This window comes from Andrographis paniculata, unplaced genomic scaffold, assembly GCF_009805555.1.
Source record: "Andrographis paniculata isolate CXL003 unplaced genomic scaffold, ASM980555v1 Contig49END, whole genome shotgun sequence".
Taxonomy (NCBI): domain Eukaryota; kingdom Viridiplantae; phylum Streptophyta; class Magnoliopsida; order Lamiales; family Acanthaceae; genus Andrographis; species Andrographis paniculata.
In genome coordinates, this window is record NW_026137583.1 from 2,872,706 (window position 1) to 2,891,389 (window position 18,684).

Consider the following 18,684-nt stretch of genomic DNA (forward strand, 5'->3'; position numbering starts at 1 on the left):
AAAATACTAAACAAAAAAACTCTAAAGGTGTGTTTGTTTGGCTTTGGATTTTGAGTTGAAATTTGAATAGTAAAAATTTTGAATTTGAATAGTTGTACGATGTGATATAAATAGGTGTTGATGTGATGTTTTGAATGTAAAATTAATTTTTAGTATAATATAAAAAATGAAAAATAAGTGTTTGATTTGATATTTTTTGGGGGAAAAAATTGGATGAATAGTAAATTTTAAAACAAACGAACACACCCTAAATAAATAAATAAAATCTTTGAAGAGGGTTTGTTTTATAAAAGTTGTAACTAAAGCTAGAAAATGGGTCGGGCCCAATTAGTTAGGCCCAACCTACCACACTACATCGTTATTCTGGATCATAATTATTTTAGGCTAAAGCTTGTTGATATTTTCTCATATCTCACGTTGAAAATTAACTAAATAAAATAAAATAAAATAAAAAATAATTTAAGCTAATACCACTAAAACGTACACACACTATATATTTGAAAGATGAAATATATAATTAAATTTTGCTATATTTAAACTTCTATAACAAGCAACATCCAAAAGTGCCAAGCAACACAAAATTCTCCAATACTTTTTTTTTTTTTTTTTTGTTATAGCTTGAAACTTATTTGAAATTTAATATTAATTTAAATTTTTATTTAAATAATATTTTGATTCGATATTATATGAGATGAAATAAAATATTTCTTTGAAATTTAAATTTAAAATAGTAAAAAAGACAAACATATTCAACTTATGCAAGTAAAAATAATATAAAATAAAAAAGACATCAAAATTTTTAATTAATATAATATCATGTTAAAATACAATAACATACTACCTCTGTCCCGAAAAAGAGCAACATACATTATTTTTTTTTCACGTAAATTTTCTAATATTAATATTATATTGGTTTATAATGGAAATGACAAAAATGCACGGATTGTGTGATATAAAAATAATGATATTTATGTATACAATTAATTAGAAAATGAGCACATACAACTGAAAGTTAAAGCAACGAAGGAATACTTTTCAGCAAATGGAAGATAATTTTATTCACCATAATTTTAGCGAGAGATCTTCACTAATTAGATCTTTCCTAAACAACTAGCAGCAAAAAGCAACTCTAATTCAAGAGCAAATCTAAAGAATATGATATGAAGAAGATGAACAAAAGGGGAGGGGTTACCAACTATATGATTTCCATGCTTGTAGCATTTTCCGACCGGTGTATCTAAGTCCACGATAAATGCCGGCCGACAGAAGGCCAGCAACAGCCTGCCTTGCACTCGAAATCCTCACCTGGCGTTCTAGAACCGTCCGCAAGAAAAATGAAGCTCCAAACGGGCACGTGCCTTCGGGACAAGAATGAGATGAATATATAACATACGTATTGTTAGAAATTTTAGGAGAAAATAATAAGATCGTTTGTTGATTGTCAAAATAAGAGATCTGTATATATAGGCAATACAAAACAGACTCGATAGATTTAAATCTAAGTAACGTAATCTATGAATAAGACCAAATTTAAATATAAATCTGCTAAATCTAAATTAAATATCTAAAATATCTCAAGACATACATTGGACACAGATGTTTTATCTAACAAGTTGAAAAATAGTAGAGATCATACCTCGATCAATATGACCTCCAAGTTCAGCCTCCACGAGGGTTATTGTTCGTGAAGGAATTTGATCAAGAAGTGCTCCTCTGCCATTGCTCTAAATTTTTTTTAAAAAATCACCAAATGGGGTTATTTAGAAGCAGCCAGGAATTAACATGTAATCTGACAAGATAAGAAAATCATAATGTATTTAAACAAACACGAATAATACACCAATCCATTAATACACGAGTCTGTGGGTAATCAAAAACTTATTGAGAGAATATGACAACAAACTGCTAACAAAAAGCATAAAGCTGTTCCCTTGTTACACATTAGGAGATCTTATAGAAGCCAAAGATACATTTTAATAAGTCAAGATACTCCAGCAAAAATGTCCACAAAATTTCATTTGTTGTCTCCTAAAAAAAATTGTTTTTTAAATCAATGAAAGGAGGAATAAAGAACAAGTCCATGAAAGACAATTTACAAGTGCATCAAGCTTAAAATTATGGACTAACCTCATTTATGTGTAAAGTAGTATGATCAATATCATCGGACATCATAATAGCTTCCTTCGACTGAAGTTCTTTTAGATGTGGTCTATACAATGTTTGAAATAATGGAAGTTAACTCTGGACAATCTTCGGCACCTGGAAAAAATGTATCTTTGTTCATCAGTAATATCAACAAAGTACGCAATTGTTAACGCTACATGAAAAAAGAGAATTATTACTTAAAAACTTGGAAATAACCAAGAGATTATGAACAATTTTTGTCCTGCCATTGGGTAATAAGAGTTCAAATTTACAGATCAATACTGGAAAGGACTGAATTAGCTCATTTATCATATTTCTCTGATGAAAGAAAATAAAGGGAATTTGTGATCTCAGAGTTAAAATCCAATGTATCACTGAAAAATTCGACCTTCAACATCATAAATTCTGCAAGTAGGTTAGAGATACATTACATGCACAGGGAAGTACAGTCGATGCAAACAGCACAATTTCAATGTAAGTTTCCCTGCAAAGTTGTCAAAGAGAAGCTAAACTCATTTACCTTGTCCCTATCCTCTGCAAAAAGCATTCGAACATCACCCGAGTATGACAGCCTACATATATTGTAGTAAAGTTGTACCTGTTAGTACAGCTGGTGTTATTCAGCTTCATGCTTTCAACATCAATTGATTTTGAAAAGCAATAAATTTTCATACCTCAGTAACAGGTGATGGCCGACAGAGGAGAGCAGCAGCAACTGAACCCAACCGATTTAACTCGTTTTTTTCTTTTACATTCCTTCTATCCACTATGATATCAACCTAAAACAAAGATGCAGCCTGATGTTATATATGAATTTTTCAGATAATATATATGGGTTCGAGTTTGAATTTTTCAGATGCCTAAGGTACAAAAGATAGGAGACGGTTAAATATATCAACATACGCGTGTGTTGATTCGCATATTTACAGGTCAAACTGTGAGTTAAGCAAATGGATCCAAGCCTAACCAGATTATTTTGCAGGTCAATCAAGAAAAGTGTACACCTACCCCACTAATTTTGGATTAATGCCACCCCTAATCATTTGAATTGTAGACTTTACAAAGCATATCTTGAAAATGGTAGCCTTACAGATGCGTCGAAGAGAGCAAACACGTACAGGTTTCTGTAAGCGCGCACTGACATAGAACTGCTGCCACAACATAACATCCTCAACAAGATCTTTCATTCGAATGACACCATATTTGAACACCTACAAGCGTAACTAGTGTCAATTTTATAGGCATATATTCAAGCATAAATCAAGACGTAAACTAGATAGATAAAGAAACCATAAATATAGTCAGGATATAACCAAGATAATATACTAGCACAACCCCAGCACTAAGTATAGATTCTCAAAACACTGCGATAATATTACTGACTAATTAATAACCTTATCCTTGTGTGGAACAAATGGATTGAAATGTACCCCAACCCCAATTCGATCTGCAACATAAGTGACCTGCAAAAATGAATTTCACATAATTATGATACAAGTAAAAATTGAAAGAATTAAGAGACACAAAGCAGCACTACAGCACCAGTTGCTCTCCGCCAAAACGAATCATCCGTGGAGCATAATGATTCGCATTCATCTTCAGATTCTAGATAAGGAAAGACCAATATTATCCATTAACAACTAAGCCACATGTCAAGGCACTAAAGGTCCAACAACAAGAAGTATTATTAAATGAAAATCCACAAATACCTCAGCATGCCACTGCTCGGGATCATCCACACCAAGAATGAGATCTATCATGGACGACTGCAATATTAAAAACTTATACAATAAGCAGAACATAAAAAAGAAAATTCTAAATTGGAACAATAATGGACTGTTAAACCTTCATCATCAAGTTTTTATATTAAAAAGATAACACAACAAAACCAGAAATTGAAAAAAATATCGCACCTTATCCAAATTGTTTGTATGGAGGGAGGAACCATACACACAGCAAAATTCAACCTCCGGAAGAGTTTCCAGGAAACTGGCAACAATTGGTCTGTGCTTGCTATCCATTTACAGTATCTAGAAATGCTCGTAAAAATAAAATAAATGTATAAGTGTTTGGCTCGTCATATGTGTTGAAATAATAGATTCAGAAACAAACATTAACAGTACAACTAAATAATTCACCTGATCCGACACGACGGCGGACGGCGGACGGCGGACGGCTGAAAGCGGCAGAGGCAGGGCAGGGGAGGAGAAGGTTTATGTAAGGGTTTAACTTTACATATATATATTATCATTTGTGTTGGATTATAAAGTGGACTATTTCTATGTCCAATATTAATGCTTTATCCATTAATTTATATTGCACTTATATATTTATATGCATTTAGAAAATAATTTTTTAAAAAGTTTTTAACTTATTGAACGGCTGTTTGATCAGTCACAGAGTTAATTAAGGTGTTTGGTAAATTAATTTTTTGGAATAGTTTTTTTTTTTTTTACCAAAAAGTGAAAAGCTAACTTTTGAAATAATTTTTTCTGTAATTTTTTTTATTCCTGATATGCTATTAAAAATTTATTATGTATTTTACACAAATAAATATATTTTGATTATTTATTAATTATATTAGAATATTTAATTATTTTATAGTTTTATTTTTATAAATTTAAAATAATTAATTTTTATATATAAATTATTTTATTGTAAAATATATAAATTTATTAAAATCAACATAAAATAAAAAATATAAATATTAATAATTTATTTTTATATTAAAATTACATTATATAAATTTTATGCTAAAAATAAATTAAATTAATTGAAATTTATAAATATAATGAACTAATCGATAACTAACATAATAAATATATATACGAAAAATTTATTATTTTATATTTTACATTATTTTCAATAGAAAAAACTATTTATATATTTCAATAAAAATATATTATTTTTTTTAAATCTAACCATAATAAAAAAAAATACTTTTATAACACTTTTACAATTTTCAATAACTAATAACAACAAATTTCAAACATTCTAAACTAAAAAAAACATAATTGAATATATTAGATAAAAAAATAAATTTTTCAGCTAATTGAATCAAGTAACGGCTATCAACTAAATTATATTTAAATTTATTAATTTTTTTTTTTCATTTATGCGATGTATTTTTTTATTTTAATAAAAGTGATTTTCAAGTTAATGTCAAAATTTAGGAGTGTTATTGATAATGGAATCACAGAGAAATAAGAAATAGAAAATAAAATGGGTGAGAAATAGAATTCAGTCAAGAAATATATATATAAAAAATTACATATATGAATGAATCAAATAAGAATAAGAGTTTTAACGAATGAAAATTCATGAAAAATATTTTTGGTGATTCTTTTTTAAAAAAATTATAAATTATATTTTTAAGATTATATTTTAGTACAATTTCTTAAAAATCATAAGATTTAAGTACTTTAAAATAAATTAAATTAAATTTTTGTAAAATTGAAATAATATACTTTTAAAAAAATTATAAAAATTAAATAGTAAAAAAAAAGATAAAAAAAAATAAAAAAAATATTGCAACATCATTTCTTTCCCCTTTATCTGCATATGAGAGAGAAATGAAAAACAAAGAAATGAAAATTATTTATTTCTCAAATTTCATTTCTCAAGCTCAAACAAAGAAGAGGAATGAGACTATTTTTTCATTTTTCTATACCAAACACAACCTTAATATTCATATAAAATATGAGCATATTATCAAACTCTTTTAACACATTATTAATATAGATGTGTATTTGTCAAAATATTTCTAAAGATCGATGTATAAATAAAAAGAAAAAGAAAAAGAATATTTGAACCAAATTATAGCTTTAATATTGCATGACATGAAATTGAGTCAGCTGGTTTCTGCAACAATATCAAATCAAACAATAATTTTTTATATTATTCTACAAATTTATTTCATATTCAAAACATCACATTAATATCTATTTATATCAAATCAAACAACTATTCAAATTCAACCTTTTATTAGTCATAAATTCAAATCCAAAACCCCAAACCCACGAACAAACACACCCTAAATTATTTTGAAATTGCATGCATGCATGCAAAAGTAGTACGTGCATATATAACTTTAACAAATACATTGATTGTATTTGAATTCCATGAATATGCATGCATGATGCATGGAAATTACACAATACTTGCAACTATGATTCATACAAGGACAAAAGTGCATTTAATACTCCGATAAAAAAATATATATATATTTAATACATTTTTCTTATAACGTAAAAATTCACAGTCGCTACGGAAAGTGCGCACTAGATAAACTCCAGCGGAATGTAATGCATTTTGATGTACTCTCTCCGTCTCATAACAAACTATCTATTTTTCTATTTAAATCGGTCTCGTAAGAAAATATTCATTTCTTTTTTTTTTAGTAACTGTACTATCTACTTTTTACAATTTACAATATATTCCACAAATGTCATTACCTTTATACTACACTTATTTTAGTCATTTCTACTTTATTCATACTATATCCCAATATAATACTAATATTTTTAAAATTACGTGAAAAAAAAAATAAATACTTAATTATGAGACGGAGGAAGTATAAAAGTTGTGGAATACAAAATTCAAATTAGCATGCCAATAATTAAGTCTAATTATGGCCAATATTTGGTTCATCGAAACGTGCATGCAATTTTGAATTTCAATTTATTGGAATGAATTTAATCCTTGTCCGTTACTTTTGGTAGAGGCCTATGTATACGGCACTTCTCTTCATTTCAAAAACACAACAATCACACAAACCCAAAAAAAGCTTTCCCCTCTCCCATCTCTTTCCGGCGATATTTGTTCCTTGTTCTTCCGGCGTTAGTCGAGACTTTCGGCGAGTTTTCGGTATCGGTTCTGGTTACTCTTCTAGCTTTACTTTTCCGATACAATTTTAGTTAGTCAGACTCTGAAATATTGGGGTGTCACCTGATTCGAAAACAAACGTCGTTTTATCTTTCAGAACGTTACGTTATGAACCGGAGGCACTACCAGAGCGTATTCGTTTTTACGAAGAAATGTTATATCTCGAATCGACGTGATTATTGAATTTATTTCGATAAAATTATTGTGATATTGAATTTAGTTCAAAAATTATATTCTTGTAATATAATAATATTGTTATTATATTTCTAACAATTCTTTCCTTCGAGGGTGCTCTCCCGGGCTTCTCCTCTGACAAATTTTTTGAAATTTATTTTATTTATATTTGGCTTTAATTAATTTGAAATTTTGGAGATCTTGAAATTTCAATAAAAATTCTACTTCAAAGATGAAGTGAATGAAACACTCTGAGTGTCTTTGCATTTTGTTTTTATGGTTATATACTCCCTTCGTTCCGAAACAAAATATCCATTTGTTTTTTCACGTAGTTTTAGAAATATTAGTATTATATTAAGATATAGTAGGAATAAAGTAGAAATGACTAAAATAACCTTATTAGTATGTGTGATATGAAGGTATTGACATTTGTGTAATATATTGTAAGTTGTAAGGGTATTTGTAATGTTAGGTAGATAGTACAATTACTAAAAAGGGAAATAGATACTTTGTCATGGGACGGACTAAAATGGAAAAATGGATACTTTGTTATGGGACGAAGGAAGTATTTTATATTAGAGTTGCCTCTTAATGTTTGGAGATATAGATGTACCTGAGCCTATGAGCCTAAGCAATTAGTTGTCGATGTTCATCTCATATCTCGTACTAGGATAACTAGAATTCGTAGTACGAGAAAATATTAATCACTAGTGAATGATATAGGGAGATGAAAATATTTAAATTTCTTGAGTGATGTGTTTAATATAATGACTATGTACAAAAAATGTTCTATACTCATCAACAAGTAAATCCCGAGGATGATGAAGAAAAACTCGTCATATATATATATATATTAATAGTTTTAGAGTTTTTCTTTAACACAATTTTCTCAAATTTTACTATTTAAACTGTGTGTTTTTCGAAAATATCTCATCAAATATTATTTTAATATGAAACCCAAAACCAATTTTTCCCAAACTTAATCAAAAGAAACACACCATAACACAACAAATCTGCTGTGGGAGTTAGCTAAGAAAGTTGTCTGAGAAATTAAAATTAATTTTGGCTTTGGCAGGCAGCCTGCTTTGCTTTGCTAGCTTCTGTTACTTTATGATATATATATATATTATTTTGATTGAATTTGAAAAATTTTAATTTGAATTTGATATTAAGATAATGTATAATAAAATAAACACTATTCAAATTGATTTGATAGAAAACTGTTGTTAAAAGTGTAAAGAAACACATCCCCTTAATATGATGACTATGCCCCCAAAAATTGTATCCGACTTCAAAAGTAAAATGCATGACAAAATTTACACTGAACTACTTGGGTCATGAATTTATAAGTAACCATGATGACAGTGTGATCAATTAATGAAAGCAAACTCAATAATTTATCACATAAAACTAACGAATAAAAAATCACATATTTTGATACAGATCAAGCTCGGCTACCATCTATTGTCGACAGATATCGATGTATTCTAACCAAAATTCAATTCGAAAAGTTCAAATCTCCGCCTAAAAACTAAAAAAAGTGACGCCAACAATTATCTAGAAATACACACAACATAAATTAATCTATCCTTAAGCAAATATATTCGACTGCATTACTAGAAACTCCATTCGGCACAAATGTAAGGCAGACGGCAAAAAGTAACACATACCGCTAATTTCCGCATAGACTAAATTAATTTCACAATATCTTGTTCCCTCCAAAATTACACTGACATAAAATGGAAGAACACCAAACAGACAACAACAAAGTCAAAAACTATAATCCGACAGTCTTAACCTGCTACTATAAGATATCCCAACATCTGAAAACTCATAATTTAAGAATTCACTCAATCCCCAATGCCATAAAATAAATCTACAAGGTCACTCAATCTGGTCAGTCACACAAAAGCATGCATTACTTACACACTTTGTGCTTTTCAAATCCCGGGGGGCAATCCAAATCACTATAATCATTGAAATGTCGCTTCCTTTTGTCAGTACACCTACCACTTGTTTCGGCCACTTTCGCGTTTGGAGCATTTGTTTTGGCCACTTTTGCGTTTAGAAAACTTTTTTCGGCCACTTTTGCATTTGGAAAACTTTTTTCGGCGACTTTCGCATTTGGAAAACTTTTTTCGGCCACTTTCGCATTTGGAAAACTTGTTTCGGCCACTTTCGCGTTTAGAAAACTTGTTTCGGCCACTTTCGCATTTGGAGAACTTGTTTCGGCCACTTTCACGTTTGGAGAATTTGCTTCTTCAAGTGATTTGAGAGTTGCTTTCAACACTAGAAATGTACAACTTCAGCAAACAGCTAATTAAAAGTTTCGTAGCTTTAAAATGTGAACATACTTACTGTTATAAGCACGCTTGTAGTGTTCCACATGCTCTTTCCGCATTACGTACATTCTCTTTTCGTCCTCGGTGTCTAAATTGTCCTTGTCCAATTCTTTCAATTTATCTACTGCAGCCATCAACCTTTCACCGATATTCTCAAGCTCTGTAGCTATGTTTGCATATTCTTTGGTAATCTTTATTGAATGCTGTAGAGATTATGGGGCATAATAGTAAAGAAGTGTTAGCGTAACAAGAAACATTCAAAATAATACATCAAGTACAGTAAATTTTGAAGTTACCTCTCTTTTAGACACGGTCTCATGTTCCTTATCTCTCTTTAAGTCTCTTTTTCGATTGTCATCGTAAATGGTTCGAGAAATTGAGGCTTGAGACTCTTTGTGCCTCTTTATCTTTCGTTGCCGCTCATTGTTTGGCTTGTTACAGGCCGTAGTCTTCTTAACTCCAATTAGATGTTCCAAATCAGTTGCAATAGGGCCTCCTAGTTTTAATGGACTCGGGTTTTTCTCTGAGGAATTATTTATATGCGCTTCCCCTGAAGTACCGTCAATAGGTGCGAATGGAGAGTGGCCTTCAACGAGTGTCTGGACCTCATTTGCCTCTCCAACAACTTCTTTAGCAAACGTACTTGACCACCCACTTATTTTGCTTAACTTTCCGCTAACAAATTCCATCCACTTCGGATGATCTTTTAGTATATTCCAGCATGCCTCACACTTGAAGTTAGATTGGTATTGATTGAAATATGTTTTTCGACAATATTCTTCCTGTGAAATCACTACTGTTAGTGGATTGATAATAAATTATTTATTGGAAAAATGCAGTAAAAAAAAAATTAAAAAATATACTTACAAAATTTGCTGAGCAACATGCGCTACGATAATGTTGTTGCGCCTCAACTCGTATGGCTGACCATTTACTGCATTGTGTTCGAATTTCCATCAACCGATTCTCACATCCTCCAGGTGTTCTAATATTTTCGGATCTGCTTACTTTGTGGTTATTTTCCATGAGCACAACAAAATTCTCGCATACACGCTCCCATAATTTTTGTCCAACGCCAATTCGTACATCCGTCGGCACATTACACCATGCAGTAGTCAACTCCACGTCCTCGTCAATACTCCAATTCTTATTTGCACGTTGATTTTTTTTAACAGGCCCTACAACAAGGTTGCTTTTGGAAGGAACTTGAACTTGAGACTCTTCGTGCCTTTGTATCTTTTGTTGCCGCTCATCATTTGACTTGTTACATGCTCCAACGGGATGTTCCATATCAATTGCAGCAGGGCCTCCTAGTTCTGATGGATTTGGACCTTTTTCTGAGGAATTAGTATGTATACGTACCGCCCCTGAACTAGAGTCAATAGGGGTGACTGGAGAGTGGCCTTGAACAGGTCTCTGAACCTCATTTGCCTCCCCGATAACTTCTTTAGCAAACGTACTTGACTGCCCACTTACTTTGCATTTCTTTCCACTAACAAGTTCCATCCACTTCGGATGATCTTTTAGTATATGCCAGCTTGCTTCACACTTGAAGTTTGATTCATGTTTAGTCAAATATCTTGTTCGGCAATATTGATCCTGTGAAATCACTATTGTTAGTGGATTGATGATAAATTATTTATTGGAAAAATACAGTAAATGAAACTTAATATATACTTACAAAATCTGTTGGGCTCCATCCACTATGATAATGTGGTTGCGTCTGAACTCGTATGGCGGACCATTTAATACACTGTGATCGAATTTCCATCCACCGATTCTCACATCCTCCAGGTGTCCTCTCATTTTCTAATCTACTTACTTTGTGCTTGTCTTCCATGCGCTTAACAAAATTCTCGCATACACGCTCCCATAACTTTATCTTTTTTTGTCCAACACCAACCTGTGCCTTCGCCGGCACATTGCACCATGCATTAGTCAACTCAACATCCTCGTCAATACTCCAATTCTTATTTGCGCGTTGGCTTTTTTTAGCAGGCCTTATAGCAGAGTTGCTTTGGGAAGGAACTTGACACTGAAATGAAGGATGGTTAGCATCAAAGGGTAATGTGTTATTCTGTGATGCCTGGGTCCTATAATATGACAGATGATGTCCCTGGTGGTAAGAAGTCCCATATATTTGTGTAAAACATGGTATTATTTCATTTGGGGTAGTATTGCATAGGAGATAAAGGACCACTAAAATCAGTACTAAAGTGGCTCGGAAATGCATGTTGAGGTGAAGTCAAATTCGCGGTAATGTCAGTACACAAAATTGAGTTATTTCGCATTACCTGGGATTTGTTACTTGTCGGAGACAGATCCACTAAATCAACCACATCATCCACTTTCTCTCCTTCAATTTCATCCTTCATGACTGTATTTTCTGAAAACTGTAATGGAAAGAATTTAAATTTTATATAAAACATGTCTAATAACCTCAAAGGAGTGCAACCATATGAAGAATCTACAAACCAGGGAAAAGAGACAAATAAAAAAAAAAAAAAAAAAACTCAGGCAAGTGCAAAGACAAAATGAATTAGCAAGCACAATGGACACATCACAAACTAATATTTTATTGCATCAACATAAAAGTTGCCTAACATTAGAAGTTAGTTCCAGCAGCAATTCTCACTGGTGTTTTTCAGAACTAGCACAATACCATTTCTTGATCAGAGTATTCCTCTATCAAAACATTATTAACAATAAGTATAGCATCAATTTTTTTTATTTTTTATTTTGAAAAAACTAATAATATTCTTATTTAACACTATCATTTTCTTATTGCAGTGAAACATGTCCATGAAAGTTCAAAAACAAAATTCACAATCTCATCTGTCATCTCCTGTATGTATTTTTTGAACATATACAAAATTTTAGTAACTCTTTAATAAAAAATTAAAAATTAAAAAAACAAACAATATATACGGTGTGTATGTATACAGTACTACATACAAATATATATACACGCAGATTGGGAGTGTAAAAAAAAGCTTCAAATAGCTTTAATAATCCGTAAGAATGAGAGAACTGCTTACCTCGTCACAGTTTGGGAAATACGATTTGTTGCCCGTGAGAAATTGAAGGTGGAGAAGCCACCACGAGAGTGATTTCTACGAAAATAAGATCAAATTGTTGAAAAATAGCTACGAATTTTCTTGCGGGAGAGAAACTGGGGAAGAGGGAAAGGTTCGGAGGAATGAAAACCCTTGCGACTGTTCGTTCTTCGATATTATCTTTAAAAACAAAAGGTTGCGTTAAAAAAAAATGAGCTATTGGACAATTTTAACTAAACCTTCCATCGACAATTTCAAACAAAGCCATTGCTATTATCCTGAGCTTCCTCTACCTTTCCCATCATAATCCGCCGGAAACAGGCGGTTCAGATTTTACTTATTTTTTTATAGAAATATATATATATAAAGCTCACCTCACCAGTCAGGCAGGCAGTCACGGCGGCGGAGCAACCGAGAGAAGAAGAAGAAGAGAAGCAAAAAACGTGAAGAATGGGGGGAAGAAGAGAGAGAGAGAGAGAGAGAGGAAGAAAGAAGAGAGAGGAAGAAGCTAACCTGGTGACGCTGCTGCGGTGGGATGTTCAATGTGTTATCAGAGTGAAAGTGTATCTTTTATACTACTATTATAATTAATAATAATATTTTATTTATAATTAAATTTTATTATATTTTTATAATATAAAAATAATATATATATATATATATTAAGAAATGAGTAATAATTATTAAAAACATAAATAAATAATACCTTTTCCATTTTTATATTAATTAATTATTTCATGATATAAATTAATATATTTTGTCCCGTAAAAAATAGTTGGTGTGAAAGTGAACTCGTAATCCTATTTTCTGTATGTTTGACATTCTAGAATATTCTTAAAATAATAATAAAAAAAAATATATGTTTAATAAAAATTAAAAATTTATAAAAATCAATATGTCTGACACATTTTAGAATATTCTTAAAATAATAAAAAAAAATATGTGTAATAAAAATTAAAAACTTACAAAAATTTTTATGTCTGACATATTCTAAAATATTCATAAAAAAATAAAAATATATATGTGTAATAAAAATTAAAAACTTACGGAAATCTGTATGTCTGACATATTTTAAAATATTCTTAAAATAATAAAAAAAATATATGTGTAATAAAAATTAAAAACTTAAAGAAATCTATTGGTGTGTTTCTTTAGCATAATTCCTCCTAAACTTCCTATCTGTTGATGTGTCTCTCTCCTTCACTATTTTATCTTCCCATCATTACTTTGCTTTTTCTCCCTCTTCCATTATTTCTCATCTTCCATTCGTGCTTTTTATTTTCCTCCCAAATTTTCTTCACCCCCTTCGTTGCAGAGCAAGGATCGTGGGATTTTAATGGTTTTGTCGGCGAGTGAAGCAGAGGATTGCCGCGAAGGAGTTCGAGGGATGCACGTTGACGGGGGATAGGGTTTCCGGCGGTTGAGCGCAAAGAAGTAAGGAAAACCTAACTACATTTCAATTTGGGATTTAATTGGTTAATCGATTTCGTAAATTCATGCAATTTTTGATAAATCTATGATAGGACCATCTTACACACCAATCTGACGTTGCCTTCATTCCTCGCTAAGGGTTTCATACAAGAGCTAGAAGAATATGGATAGTTGTGTACGGCAGTGCATTTAGGTCTGTTTTTCTGCTTCAATTCCTACGGGAAGCAACCACTTATACGGAACGAGCATGGTCGTGCTTGATTTATTTTATTATGCTACTTTTAGCGTTACGGGAAGCACACAACAAACAACAATCTACTACCGCCGTGCAAATGTGGCTGCATTTCTTCGTCCGGTGTATTTAGTGTTGTTTTCGAACAACCACGGACTCATGCATGGCCGTGCATACGCTTGTTCTTCCGCATGTAGCTGTAGGTAAGACTTAGAAGTAGATTTGAAATTCTGTTCTTTTTTAGTTACGGATTAAAATAATAATAATAATAATAATAATAATAATAATAATAAAGGAAAAAAAATGCACTCTTTGTATATATTCCATTACTTTTATTTTTAATATAAATTACTTTTAATTAAATTAAAAATCTCATCACTCCAATCATCACCTATCAAATCACTGTCCAATAAAATTCTCCAAACTCCAACAAAACCTACTAAACTAAAGAAACGCAAATTCCCAAAACTTAAAAAAAATTCAAATCAAAATCAAACTCAAACTCAATCTTCCCAAACCCAACATAAGGAAACACACCTTGTATGTCTGACATATTTTAGAATATTTTTAAAATAATAAAAAAATATATGTGTAATAAAAATTAAAAATTTACAGAAATCTATATGTCTGACACATTCTACAATATTCTTAAAATAATAAAAAAATATGTGTAATAAAAATTAAAAACTTATAGAATAATAAAAAAATATGTAATAAAAATTAAAAACTTAAAATCTCTTAAATAACCGTGCAGAAATGTATAAAAAATCATAATTTTTTATTTTATATATTTATTATTATTTATTTAGGTTTTTTATTTTTTGTATTATATTAAATTTAATTATCTACCTAACTATATAAATATCGATATATTTTTATTTATATTTAATTTTTAAAATAAATAATTTTGATATAAATATAAATTTATTTATTTATTAAAATAAATTAAATAAAATATGATATGGAGGAAAAAGAGTATGAGAAAGTGATGTAGAAATACTTTTGTAAATATCTTAATTGCAAATGTAGCAGCATATTTGGATAAAATCAGAGTATTTTTTAAATTATGAACTTTTGAATAGATGTATTTTTTATATTAAATATGATAAATTTTATAGTAATATAAAAAATATAATATCTTGTATTGAATTATTAATTTTTTTAATAGACAAATTGCATATTTATAATATTATATTAATGTCTATATATTATATTTTTTATAATATTTATAAAAAATCGTGGCGCATACAAAGTGAACAAACTTTATATGCTAAATTTTGTTATGCTAATTTTATTTTATCATATAATAATCTAATAAATAATCATTAAATAAATATAAATCGATAGGGGCAGCTATTTAAACGTCGAAACTGAAATAGAAATCGAAATTGAAATTAAAATTGAAAAATACAAATCAAAATTATAATTTAAAAGATTCAATTTTAATTTAATTTTTGACAAATCGAAACTGACAGTTTCAAACCGTAACCTATTTGTACAAATATAAAATTATCAAAAATATTCATGACGACGTATACACGGTAAATTAATTAAGTTTGAATTAATATTGACTAGGTTTGTTAGTTTAATTGAAGTGGATTGAATATCTTATATTTCAGCTTGACTCCACTTAGAGCTTTTATTAAGCCTAGCCCAAACTTGTTAATTTATTAATGAATTTAAGTTTGAATTTGAATTTGAATTTGAGTTTATATAATGTATATTAAATTTTCAATAATATTATAATTTTTAATGAAATAATATTTCATAAATATTATTAAAACAATACAAAAATACATACACATTAATATAAAATATATCGTTCACTTATAAAAAAAAATTAATTATTTAACACAAAATATTATTTTTTATATTATCAACTCGTCGCAAAAAAAAAATCAATTCATAGTGAACATACAGATTATTTTAATGAGTTGCATTTACTGTCGAAATTAAACTTGCTAGTCTATATATTATGTATTTGAGATATATCAGTCTCTAATTCCTTCGTTTTGAGATTTTTTTGATTTTATTTTTTTGTTTTACAGTTTTTTATCATCATTTTTATATAATAGTGAGGTATTTAAAATCTATACATTTAGTTTCTTTTATAGCGTTAATGGATATGTATATATATATTTTTAATATAGTTTATTTCTATTTTTTTAAAAAAACTCATATTCTCATTTTTTTTTTTCATATTTTTCAACGAAATTTACTTTTATATTTATTTTAATTTAAGAAAAAGACAAAAATAAAGATGCAGAAGTGTAGGTTTACAATTTTGATTTTGTTTTTCAAGTTAAAAAAAAATCAATTTTTATTTTTTTTAAAAAACTCATATTCTCTTTTTTTTTTTTCATATTTTTCAACGAAATTTATTTTTATATTTATTTTGATTTAAGAAAAAAACAAAAATAAAGATGCAAAAGTGTAGGTTTACAATTTTGATTTTTTTTGAAGTTAAAAAAAAATCATTAGTTATATATATATTATAGTATTTTATAATTATTTCGTTTGATTTGTATAGATTTTGAATTCTTGAAGCATTCAAATATCATATTATATCATTATTATATGATTTTTTTTTTCATATTTGTGTCATCATTTTTATATAATTTTTTTTTTTATTTTACTATTTTGGAGAAGATATATAATCACGGTATTTATTTTTAAATCTTTTTTTATAGTGTATAAATAATTTAATACGATATTTATTTATATTTTGCAAGATCTTATTTATTTTACAATTATTTTTTTCTTGATAAATTTAATAATATTTAATAGTTGATATCGAAAGATAAATAAAATATTTGTTAATTGGAGAGACATATGAAATAAAGGGTTTTGAGTTGGTAGTACGTGTAAAATATTAGAAATTTAATAAAATTGATTTATATTTGTTAAGTTTATTTAAGATTGATAACTTTAAAATTGTCAAACAAATTATTTCAATTTATCTTTCGATATCAACTATTCTATTTAAAAAATTTACAAAATCAGACATATTTTACACGTATACATATATATATATATATTATTTCATTGTTAATTATTTTAGCATACTTATATAACATGAAATGATATATAATTAGTACGAGATTTTATTAACATATTTATAGATTGTGTTTATATATGTATAGTACTAATTATATCTTCATGGACACAATAAAAGAAATTGGTCATATGTTAATCGTTGACTAATCTTAAGAATATTTGTATCATTCTACAAAATATTTTCCAATACTATAATTAATTATTTATTTAATACTATTTCAACAATTTATACAAACCGTGCATCGCACGGGTTTACAAGCTCGTTTAAGAATATTCTAGAATCTGTCAGATATACAGATTTATGTAAGTTTTTAATTTTTATTACACATATATTTTTTATTATTTTAAAAATATTCTAAAATGTGTCAGACATATAATGTTTTAGCGTAAGTTTTTAATTTTTATTACACATATATTTTATTATTATTTTAAGAATATTCTAGAATGTGTGTAAGTTTTTAATTTTTATTACACATTTTTTTATTATTTTAAAAATATTCTAGAATTGGTCAGGATTTCTTTAAGTTTTTAATTTTTATTACACATATTTTTTTTTATTATTTTAAAAATATTCTTGAATGTGTCCGACATACATATTTATATTATTTTAAGAATATTCTAGAATGTTCAGACATACAGGTTTCTTCTGTAAATTTTTAATTTTTATTACATATATATCTTTTTATTATTTTAAAAATATTCTAGAATGTATCAGACATACAGAGTTTTTAATTTGTATTACACATTTTTTTTTTATTTTAAGAATATTATAGAATGTGTCAGACATACAGATTTCTCTAAGTTTTAAATTTTTATTACACATATTTTTTATTATTTTAAGAATATTCTAAAATGTGTTAGACATACATATTATTTATGTAAGTTTTTAATTTTTATTACACATATATCTTTTTATTATTTTAAGAATATTCTATAAAGCGTCAGACATACAGATTTATGTAATTTTTAATTTTTATTACACATATATCTTTTTATTATTTTAAGAATATTTTAGAATGTGTCAAACATACAAATTTCTGTAAGTTTTTAATTTTTATTATTTTATTATTTTAAAAATATTCTTGAATGTGTCCGACATACAGATTTCTGTAAGTTTTTAATTTTTATTACACATATTTTTTTTATTATTTTAAAAATATTCTAAAATGTGTCAGACATACAGGTTTCTGTAAATTTTTAATTTTTATTACATATTTATCTTTTTATTATTTTAAGAATATTCTAAAATGTATCAGACATACAGATTTATGTAAGTTTTTAATTTTTATTACACATATTTTTTTTATTTTAAGAATATTATAGAATGTGTCAGACATACAGATTTCTCTAAGTTTTTAATTTT

The 18,684-nt window shown here is 28.2% G+C and overlaps 1 protein-coding gene and 1 pseudogene across 1 annotated transcript; both read right to left on the reverse strand.

Moving 5' to 3' along the window:
• Window positions 1–979: 979 nt before the first annotated feature.
• Window positions 980–4,547, reverse strand: LOC127252990 (uncharacterized; annotated as a pseudogene).
• Window positions 4,548–8,858: 4,311 nt separating this feature from the next.
• Window positions 8,859–13,139, reverse strand: LOC127252911 (uncharacterized). The gene is made up of 8 exons (XM_051277299.1): window positions 13,115–13,139; window positions 12,584–12,658; window positions 11,840–11,938; window positions 11,227–11,580; window positions 10,413–11,144; window positions 9,842–10,327; window positions 9,562–9,748; window positions 8,859–9,492 (listed from the first exon to the last, which is right to left on the reverse strand). The coding sequence occupies exons 3-8, from the start codon at window positions 11,918–11,920 to the stop codon at window positions 9,122–9,124; spliced, it is 2,211 nt and encodes a 736-aa protein (XP_051133256.1). The 5' UTR covers window positions 11,921–11,938; window positions 12,584–12,658; window positions 13,115–13,139; the 3' UTR covers window positions 8,859–9,121.
• Window positions 13,140–18,684: the final 5,545 nt, after the last annotated feature.